Below are 11287 nucleotides of genomic sequence, written 5' to 3'. Positions count from 1 at the left end.
GTGGATTAGTTTTTGCTCTTGCAGTAAGGAAATAAATAACATATTCAGCTGGTTATTTACATAGAAAGGTTGTACTAAGTCCAGTGTAAAAAAAGAAACACTACATTTCCCCTCCAAGAACTTGCACATATTAAAGTTTATAGAATTCAAAAGCCTAAAGCCAATACCATCTAATATTTCAAAATAATAAGAGAAAATCACTTGCAGGAAATACAGGTGATTTATACTGTGCCTCACAAAGGGGAGAAAAAAACATCTTAAATGACCAATGGCATAGCTTTTACTAATGAGTCACAATTGTGAACTGCTGTAGCAATAGAAAGCTCATCAAGAATGTGCAAGTGCAAATTGATAGCTGATTTACAAATAAAATATTGAAGTCATCATGTAAATTGTCATAAAGAAATCATCTACTCTAATATGACAAAGCAGTAGGAAACAGCAACTACAGAAAAGCTTGTTAAATTTTCTGCCCCATTAACTCTCACTGAGCTCATCTTTGGGATGAAATCTTGACCCTGCTGAAGGACTGATTACATTAAAATAACTTAAATGTGGAAAGATGCAGGATATGCTCATTACAAATCCCATGCCAAAGTCTGCCTATGCTTTGGATCAGACCTCTGCACTGTACTTACTAACAGCTCAAGTCTTTGGTGTTTTGAAAGCCAAAAGAAAGTGTAACTTAACGTGCAAGTTTTCCTTTCCTAGTCTGTTTCCAATACTGGCGTCTCTAAGGTGGTGCACTGCTTCCTTTAAGTGAAAAACAAACAGCAGAAATCAATAACAGAAGTTTGCTGTAGAAATAATGAATAACTATAAAAAGCTGGGCTCTAACATTCTGAACACCAAATTTCTCTCTCCAGAAAAATCATTTTAAAAGGCAGAAAAATATCTACTATGTGCTACAAGTAGATGTTAATTTTAGCATTTATTCCCAAGAGTCTTGTGGAGTTTTTTTTTTTCCCTATCAGTGAGTTGTATTGATTCTGGGGTTAGATTACAGAGGCTTGGGTTTTTATTTTTTGCTTTGGACAAGTCATTTTTTTTCCCCTCAAAATTCCAGTGAAGACCAGACAACTACAGTGCTAGCATGAAGTAAATTCATTATGTTCACACCGGGGTAATAGTGAAAGAGTTTTCTATGGTACCAAACAAACCAGAAGTCAGACATGCAACCGAGGGTATAAACCACCCTTTTTCCCTTAAGCACTGAAACCAAGCCAAGTACATCTTCCCTTCAAATACAGGCATCTTCAGATTAAAAAAAATAATTAAATAAATCTTTGCGTAGATCAGACCTACCCAAGTAACCCCCTGGACTGACAGCGCAGTGCCGCAGGTAGACCCAGAAGGGGCCACCCCTGTGCCCTTGCACTGCCGCCATACAGCTCGTGGTGTGCTGCTGGTGCACTGCGCTCCTAAGCTGTTCCAGGTCCCTGCACTTCTGCTATTAAGCGTTCCACTGCACTGACAAAGCTCGTATGATTTCTTCAGTAAATGCAAACAAAAAGGGCATTTAATCTCTCCTTGTGAGCAGCGTCCGATAGCTCTCCCACTCCACTGAGCAGCAGACTGGCTTTGGTTTTTCTCTTTCTACTAATGTACTTAAAAGACAGCAAGAAAATATTTTTGTTAATGCATGGCCTCATATAAAATGAGGGCACAACCTCTTCTTCCAGCTGTCTTGTTAGAAGTAATTAACAAAGCTCCTCACTGTGCCTTTCTCCTTAAGCATACCGTCTAGCTTTGATGCAATTCTCTCAGTGACTCACTGTGTGGGCTTTTGTAAATCTTGTTTTTGTGCACCTTCATTTACTCCATACATTGAATATAAAGGAGCTGAAGAGCATTTCTGAGAACTGTGAATTTCAGCAGGTAGATTCAACACTTTCAGACAGGCATAAAGCATGCTGGAGTTAATATATATTAGCAATGTATGTTTGAAGTAGTTACGTTGCTTAGCTGACACTATTCAATAGCACATTTGTTTTGTTCAGCTACAGAAAGTTGGTGGTTTCATAAAAGATGCATAGGCCTACGCATCACTTAACAGCATAAAATAAAAGTCTTAGGAGAACAGATTTAACTCGGGATTTTAACCAAATGCAGCAGCACCTACATTTAGGCAAAATAATGCCAGGAAGCCTCTCGAATAATCAAGTAATAGAGGGAACAGCTATCTCTAAGATTCAGAACCATAAGCAACAAGAGCCTTGGGAGTTGATGGGCATGTCACTCATAACACCAGAAATCACAACCCCCGTTTTTGACCTCACACATAGGAGCCAAAATTCGTAAGATTGTTTTCCAAACTGATCAAGATTCCCATCAAGAAACCTAAACGTTCAGATTCATACCTGTAGAGCGGACTGTGGTCTCTGGTTTTCTTTCTGCCACCGTTTAAATTTGTCAAGGGCTTCATCCACAGAAATTGCCCCCTTTTTCACTTGTTTCTGCAAATGGATAAGTTCTTCCTGTTCAGCAGGGATGCTGTGCTTCACAGTGGTATAAGCTACTGTCTCGCTGGGGCGTCTGTGTGCTGCTACAAAATGTAAAAAGATAAATATTAGTAACTCATTTCATTCCTTTCTATTCTTTCTTATCTGATATCAATTAAAACCACACCATCTATAGGGTGGTTTTCCCTGCCCCTTTCTCTTTCTCCCTCTTTTTTTTTTTTTTTTCTGGCAATGAGAGAAATACAATGAATCAATGAGGTATCTACCATTAGTCTTTGGCAGCAGAGTAGCATCTTTAACATTTCATTTCTTACTATTGCCCAGATCCACAGATCCATTAACGTCAAGTCATACAAGAATTTCCTTCCAGTGCTAAAGCTATAGCCCAGACACTTTAAAAGAAATCATTGCCATGTTAAGACACAACATTTCCACAATGCCCCCCACTCCTTCCCCAACTTCAAACATCACATTTCTCAAATGCTGGGGTTTAAATTTGGTCAGAAATCATCATGAAATTTCACATGATTTTTTTTTTTCTTCCCAAATATAATTACTAGATACACTGCAGTGACAAGAAGCTGTTCCAACCTAGTCCTCCTACAGATTACAATGCAGGTGCACAACTGAAGGGAAACATCAGGGAGAGGTGCGTATCAGATGCACAGCTCGCTCTAGGGAGGTGTAGCACCATGTGTATCTCCAGGACATGGATACGAAATGGCTGGGACAGCACACATCTCCGTATGAGGATGTTGCAAAGGTAACAAAGCACTTGTTTCAAACTGCACGGAGAGTGCAGCCAGGCTGCGAGTTCAAACCACAGTTATTAATTGGGTCAGTTTTTCTGCTGTGTTATGCACCGGTATTTTTAAGTGAAGAAGGACCAGGCAAAGAAAAATACATTAAGGAAAATAAAAATAAACAACAGCTACTCTGACTTCTCCTACTTCCTCCTTTTGATCACATACCATACTAAGACAAATTAGGTATGAGTCTCTATTTTTTTTCCATCTCTGCTAGTTGTTTCTGTATGACAGAGTGATAACCCCAATAACGTGCATCTGATACGATAATTTGGAGATCAGACCAGTTTAGGTAAAATTGCATTTTTCTTACCAACAAAATGATGGGAGTTGCTGGGGGGTTCCTCAGACCCATAACATTTATTCTGTTTTATGTATATATATATAATTCTAGCTGAGGTATGCTACCTATACTCTGTTACTAAAAACTACAGGAATGCAGTAAGACCTAGAAAGTCCTGCACTCTTTTCCTCAGTGGCTTAGTGTTCACGGTAAGCGATGTCAGTAGCAAGGGAAACTCCAGTTCCCTTTTGCAGAACTTTATAGGCGGTTGCATGCTGCTCTTCATGCTTTAATCCTCATCAGCTACTTGTTAAAAGAAGAGGTAAGAAAAATGTTCACTCAGCCTTCATTCATTTTGTCTGTAACATTGTTAGTTATTTTAGGGAGCCATTAAAAGAATTTGGTAGCAACATTTTGATGTGCAACAACTAAATAACAACCAGGCTGCCACCAGTAATTCATTCTACATAGATCTTGGGGCACCCAGGAGAGAGCTTGTGCTCCACTCACTGCTGCCTTTCCATAGCTGGAATTAAGTGAGCGCAGCTGAGCCCTCCAGTCCTTCCTTTTCTTGCTTTTAATCACAATGGAGAAAGCAAACAGAACGGCATAAAGTAACTCTAGCTGTACAAATCTTTCCCAAAAGACTCTAACTTTTATTTTTCTTTATTTAATCTAATCTCTTCATGCTGCAGTAGCGTTAAGGATATAAATCACGTGCAGGAAAATAGATGCTAAATCAGTCAAAATCAAGTCACAGCAATTCTCTTCTAGCTCTACTGAAAAACATCAAGGTAGTTAAAGAGCTAAATTAAATTCTGTACCGTGCCTCCTGACGTTGCAGTACATCTTGTTGTAGTCACTGGGCATCTGAGTGGCCTTTTGCTGAAACACTACGAAGTTAAGAACATAAGGAAGTTAACCAAAACTGTTAATAGAAGACATCACACATTATGGAAGAAGGATGGAGGCTCATGAAAGCAGGCTGGAATAAATGTCTTATTCTAGCCTTGGAGTACTTCTCATCCCACTCGTCAGTCTAATGTTAATTACTTGAAAAATTGTTCTGTCGCACAGAATGGCAGGATTATTAATACTACAAGGCATCATGACAAGGAGCTTTGAAGAAAATAAAATTATTGCAGTAACATTACTTGTTTAGAAAAAAACAAAACAACACATAATCTCAGAGTTCTTCACGTGATATGGACACCTACTATAGTCTGTATCTTATTTAGGGGAAAAGCTAAGGCAGGAAAAACAATAGAACCAGGCAAGAATAACAACAGTGCTAAAGAATACACACGTGGTTCTCTTGCTCATACAGGCACCAAGAACTGCAAGGCCTGCTTACCTGCTCCCTTACCCTTGCCCACCGCTCCACTGCTGTCAGGTGCCTCGAGTACAGACAGCTTGGATGTGCCCTGAAATCTGCTGCTGTCAAACTTTTGCTGGCAATGAAAGTAAAACCCAGACAGCTGGAAATGCTTCATTTGAGACTTAACTACTGTCATATATGCCTTGCCCTCTTAAGTCTCAGTTTTGATTTTAGCTAAAAAAAACAAAGAAACAACAACAACAACAAACTGATAATGTAGAGTAACGCCTTGCAGCGAAGTCATCTTACTGACAAACGTGCCAGTTCAACGCAGCAAGTATTTGTTTTGGGACCAAGGCGTGGTACAACACAACTCTGCACGCACCCTGCCGTCCCGGCTGCTTGCCCATGCAGAGCAAGGAAACCCGGCGGAGCTCAGTTTGCTCCTTGCCTGCCTGCTCAGGCTGCCATGTACGAGTCTTCAGTTTGAAACTTGTGAAATGGAGGACTGAGGCCATTCAAACCTTGCGCTTGCTACGCAGAGAGGTGGGAAGGAACAATTCCTGAGAGCGTTTTCTAAATGGCAGAATGAAGTCTTCAGGCCAACCCTGAGTAGGGAGTATGGGAGGTGATGATGAATGACAACAGCTGGGGACTTCACGTTCCTGAAAATGTTATCAGATGGGTTAAATGGATAGCATAAAAGAACGAGGCAGGCAGCACAATCTGTTGATGTTATGGCCCTAGTTTCAGTCTAACACTGATAAATCGTAACATTTATAATACTCCTCTCTATAATTCCCAAAGAAATCTGCTAAATGTGGCCGCAGTGTCTTCTTCTACACTTGAAATAGCATCCTCTTGTAAGAGAGGAAATTAAAGTACACTGAGGTGGTGCCGGCAGCCTCAATTTGTCTGCATAAGGAAGAGGAGGGATACGCTCAACAATGTCCCTGATTGGGAAGTACTTTAATTGATAGGCTTTGAAATTTCTGCTGAGTTTTGCAGTGTCAGAGTAATCAGAAATGGAATTACTCTTCCAGTTGTTCAAAGTAAAATTGTTAAAGCCACTTTACGTGCTGCATCTTGCTGAAATGATTTTAGTTGGCAGCAAGTACTCAGTGTGGGTGAAGTAAATGAAAACAAATTATTCCTGTTTCTGGAATGCCTGGCGTATGCACACGCTGCTGTACCACTGCCACAGGTTTAGGGAAGACTCTAGCAATTTACTCCTTCATTCCCACATTCTCTTCTGTCAGTTGTAAGCTGCTGGAATACAGTAAGTGGAATGAAAGAAATGGACAGTTTTGTACAGAGACGCATTCTGTTTTTATGGAAAGTAAGAGTGGCTATTCCTTCAGTGAAACAATATGAATGTAGCAGTTTTTTTTAGGTGGCAGAATGCCATAGTCCTTCAAATGAACAAGCAGATACATATATTTATATTTTAGAGCCTCTGCTATAGAAAATCTGATTAAAAAATCACAGTACTGCTATTATGCTTTTTTTCTTAAAAAAACAAAACAAAACAAAACAAAACAACAAACAAACAACTTAACAAGCGCCTTCGATAATATTTGTAAGGCTCCTTTTAAATTTTTCATCACCTTGTGACTGGACAAAATACCCGTACATGTTTATATGTCAAAACCTACCAGTTCACTGTCTCCCCCTTTAGTTGCTACAGGACACAGATGAAGTCCTTTGCATGCCCTAAATACATTTTAATGTCTTAGGTAGTAAGAACACTTTTTAGGAATGTAACGCAACCCCAATTTCTCCAGGAAAGCAAAATGAGTCAGGAACTGCTTCACTATTTTCCAGTAGGATATGAAACCAGAAAACAGCGTTCATTTTTTTAAATCTCAGTGAGACTGGTTACTGATGCTGATTCAGGCTGTCTGCACATGCAGGTAAATAACACTGTGAGGCTTGAAATGTGATTAATATTTTTATGGTTATCCCCACAAATAGAAGGACTAGAAATATTTGAAATCTAAGCCTCTTGTGCATAATTCTAGCTCAAGAAAAGTGTTTTATAATGACACAACTGTACAAGAAACTATGATGAGTATAAAGCACCTAGAAAGAGAGAATGCCAATTTTTAGAATAGCCGCAGGTAGACAAAAAGAACAGGAATTTGATTTTCAGAAGTAATTGATTCTAACACAGAGCTGTAACGATAAGAATTTATAGATGCACAATGACATTAAAAAAAGGCTTGGTGATAGGCCAACAGAAGTACGATAATTAAAAACACGGGCAATCAAAATGTGGAAGAAGTTACATTACGAGAGCAGGCAACTTCTATCAGTAAGAGGCACGGATATGGTTTCTAATTTAGATTTTACTTTGCCTGTCTAAACTATGACGGATGTTTCCCAATTAGCAACGTTGCCTCTCAAGCCCAAACAACAGTTTGGCACCTTACACAAGCGATTCAAGTAAAGCCAGGCTGATGGACTGACCCCCTCTGGAAGAACACTGAACTTATCACTCCATCAGCCTAATCCTACTTCCTCAACACTTTCAGCAGAACAAATGCAAGGGAGAAGAGAGACAGGAAAACAACCAGTAACTATCACTAATTTGAATTCAGTTTGCTAGGGGAAATTCAAGATGCAGCTATTCATCAGCCTCATTCAGCTGCTGTTCCAAACTGAATTATCTATTGCCACGACTGTTTTGTTTAGGAAACATTCAAAATTAAAATCCAGGGGGAACAAAATCTTCATAGAAACACCAGGCAAATTAATTAATACACTAGGGTTGCACTTATTAACAGATCACAACTCAGTTGCAAATTACAGTGTGTTTGTAAAGCTTCCAGCTTGAGTAGGTTTTTGCTTCACTCATTTTAGAGTTGCCACGCAATTACCTGTCATGATCATGGGAAGAACGCAAAAAAGAGGGCACGATTGCTAGCTGGGGTCTGTTGTTGGGAGAGACTCTACCTTTGCCCACTCCATTTTTTAAAACATTTTAACATTTCATCTGTGTGTGCATAGTACAAATAAAACTCACAGATTTGGTATAGGTTAGTTTGTAAATTGGATGCAGCACAGTGAGGGATGACAAATACATGGAGAATACCACGGAAGGAATATAATGGAACGATGCTTATTATTCATGAGATGAGAAGTATGCAGATGTTGGTTCACATCCTTTCAGATCTCACTTTTGTTTTGTCTGTTTTGTTTGCTAACACGGAGCATCGCTCAGCAAGAGCCCTAAAGATGCAACACTGAGATGATTAAGGAGCACTCCTAAAACGTACCCAAAATAGTTCACATATTTAAGATGAAAACAAAAACCTCTGGTGATTCATAGCATGAAATCAGCTAAGGCGATGGGATGCTAAGTAGTATGGCCTTGTGCATTTTTCCTAGACAGCAGCACGCCTGATGACCGGCCCTGTCAGCAACACGTGCTGTGGAGAAGGGCAGTGCGTTACCCGTGCCAGGCAGCTCTGATCCGTTCTAAACACATCGTCTGACATTGCGACGACACCTGTAAGGGCACACAGCAGTCATGGCACCAGAACACAGACCGAGCAAGGCCAACAACACTGGTGGGAATACCACACTGCCAGGCTGCTCCGTTATTTACAGGCCCAAGGCACGCTGCTGCCTGAGTTTTGCAGTTGCAGCGCCAGATCCGCTCATCGCAGCTCACACACCGGCTGTTTGCTGTCTACCACAGCCGCATAATTAGGAAGCCAAGACTGAGAAACCCAATTTCTCAGATCAAACGTAAAATGACTTTAAAAAGAATCACCGTGTAATGACAATGTGAAAGTAATGCAAGAAACAAACACGCTCACCAGCAATTTTCTTCCCAATTCACAGTCAGACTCTGAATCTGCTGAACACGAGCCCAAAGCTGCTGGAATCACACCTTGGTTGGGGAGGGACCTCAAGAGACTACGCAGAGGCAGCTGTTCCCCTACACTGAGGCAAGACAGCCAAAGTAATACTGGAACCCTTTTTACCAAAAGGGTAAAGAGTGAGTGAGAAGGCAGCGGTGGTCAGAACTTGGCGTCAGCGTCCTTGCTGTCCCATACATGGGGAAGAGAACGCCCCCACTCTTGCTCTTCTCATCATTTTAACTTAGTGGACTATGGAAGGTGGAAGGAGTCTAGCAATATACTCAAAAATACTTGCTCCACTAAGTAAAACATGAATATATTTCTGCAGTCCCATTTGTCTTCAGCAGAGTAAAGCAAAAAGGGAAAGACTACCTGGTTTGACCAAAAACATGCTATTCAGAATGGGTTGCTTTTCAACCAGGCTGCATCCTAGAAATATTTTCTCTCCGTGTGCTTTATTCAGTACGTATTATAATCTACTGGAGTTAAGATACCAAAAATCTGACTGAATCACCATGACAGATGAAGCCCATATACTAGTTCCTAAACAGATCTTTAAAGTCTAAGGTGTTCTAAGCTAGCTGAACAGTGGTTCCTAGTATTTTTTTTTTCCATGGAAAAACACCCTTAAGTTGGGGATACACAATGAAATTCATCTGCAGTGCAGTACTTTATCCTTACCATAGGAGAGTAGTAAAAAATCCCTCTGTGGGACATGAAGGTTTTGCAGTTTGCATGGGCTCTGAGGCTTCACTTTGGGAACCCCTGCTTCAGAGCATTTAAACCATCTGCATAATAAGAGCTTTAAATTCAGGATGTGATCGCTATAGTTCCCAGCAATCAGCCTGGTAACTTTCCAAGACACTAGCAATTCTGCAATGGAGTTTTTTTTTCCCCATTAAATTTGGGTTTATGTTGTTCCAATCTGCACATAAAATAGGCTGCCTCCTTAAAAATATCCACTGCCTGCTAATTCCTGTGTGCCCACTGATTTTGATAAGCCACGAGAACAGTATTCTCTTCTGGAACAGTAAATGGGAAACACTTTTTCCATGTCTTCTAACCCAGTGAAGTCCCACAGACAGCTAACGTGGTAAAATGTTTCCCGTGCACAGAGGGGAAACGCACTGCTGCAGGGATTTGTGACAGGTCTGTAAAGGACCAAAGGCTGTAGCACACGATGTGTTCTTTCTGCTGCTGTAGGGCAGGTGTCCACGTTGTGGAGAACCCCTCTGCTACTGCTGGGCTCTGACAAGAGGTAAAAGAACAAGCCAGGACAGCAATGTAACCCTCACACCACAGGGTACTCCTGGTGGGTGAGACTTCAGGAATGGTGCCCGGGTGTTGCAGATGCTCACACTTCTGTCCTAAGAACGTCCTGCGGACTTCGGTTTGCAGCACAGTCAGTGTGGTATCGATAGGGAGTATTTAAACTTCGCCGTAAACTGAAAGCACAACACCTTCATACATTTATTTAACAGCTGTTGTGGCAGAACAACACTGAAAAAAAAAACACTGAAATAACCTACAAAGCAACCCTAAGCACTTAAGGAATGGAAAGTGGGCACGCGAAAAGTGTGCACCATCTGGACAGCGAGCTATTTGGCACCAGCGTGCAGCTCCATCGCTTGATGAGCCTTTTCTACATAAAACAAAATTCTTGCAGTGGCCTAAACAACAAATGTACCCTCTGTTAAAGATGCAGTTTGTTGGGCAGTGTCCACTACAGTGATTTGCACATTCATTAAAATTTAAAACAGAATAAATGAAACCACCTCAAACTTATTAGAACACTTATGTTTTACATCTTTCAGCTCACTCAGAGCCTGATTCTTCCAGAAATATTCTTTAACAGAAGCTGTTTCTTACAGAAATGATCTTTGGTTTAGAATTTAAAAGGTATTTAGTGAATGCACAGTGGGGAAGGATGCCTCTGGTTGAGTAACTCGAAGTTGCTCTATGGAATAGGGTTTCTCCCTCCAACAAAGCCCCAGTGTAACTCCAGACACGTCGCTTAACCCAGCAATCAGGCTCACAAGTCCCTGGTATCAGGATGCTATCACTGACGAATTTGAAGTTCTCACTACTCCTAGCAGCCACTGAAACAATGGGATTTCTGCTCTGAGGGAGTAACGTGCTATAGAATTGTTTTCATCTGAAGCATGGCACGCCATAGGTGCTTCATACTGGGCACCCAAGACCTCAGTGGACACAGAACAAATCAGATGGCATACCACAAGGGGGTCTGAAGAACCACGCTGTACCTCAGGCAGGCAGGAATCACATTTTAGCCAAAAACGGGACTGAACAACACTGAAGAGTTTTGCGTTTTATGCTCACCCACTTTACATACTAGATGAAACAAAACAGCTGGGATAAATAGCAGCACACGGTTATATATTTAAGGATCGTATCATAATGTTTGCGGCAGGAAGAAAGAAGTACAACTGCAAAACTCCCTTAATTTCTTTTTTTTTTTTTTTCCTAATGTTATCTATTAGAAAATATAAAAAATTTATTTTTTCACTATTTTTTTTCACATTATTTTC

At 40.6% G+C, this 11287-nt stretch overlaps 1 protein-coding gene across 8 annotated transcripts in view; it reads right to left on the bottom strand.

Moving 5' to 3' along the window:
* BANK1 (B cell scaffold protein with ankyrin repeats 1) overlaps positions 1-11287 on the bottom strand; it is a 133080-nt gene that overhangs the window by 7728 nt on the left and 114065 nt on the right. For 3 of the 8 annotated variants that reach the window (XM_084519428.1, XM_084519425.1, XM_084519427.1), the window contains exons 12-14: positions 4376-4444; positions 2361-2545; positions 784-1607 (exon numbers count right to left, since the gene is read on the bottom strand). In XM_084519428.1, the coding sequence (XP_084375554.1) occupies positions 1494-1607; positions 2361-2545; positions 4376-4444 (368 nt within the window). In that variant the 3' untranslated portion in view covers positions 784-1493. Of the gene's footprint in view, positions 1-120; positions 754-782; positions 1608-2360; positions 2546-4375; positions 4445-11287 lie in introns of those variants that run through there. The other 5 variants (XM_084519431.1, XM_084519432.1, XM_084519430.1 and 2 more) reach the window with 3 other exon arrangements.

This window comes from Aythya ferina (assembly GCF_964211825.1).
Source record: "Aythya ferina genome assembly, chromosome: 4".
NCBI lineage: Eukaryota > Metazoa > Chordata > Aves > Anseriformes > Anatidae > Aythya > Aythya ferina.
Note: the sequence above shows the minus strand (reverse complement) of the source record. Positions and strands in the feature narration are given on the sequence as shown.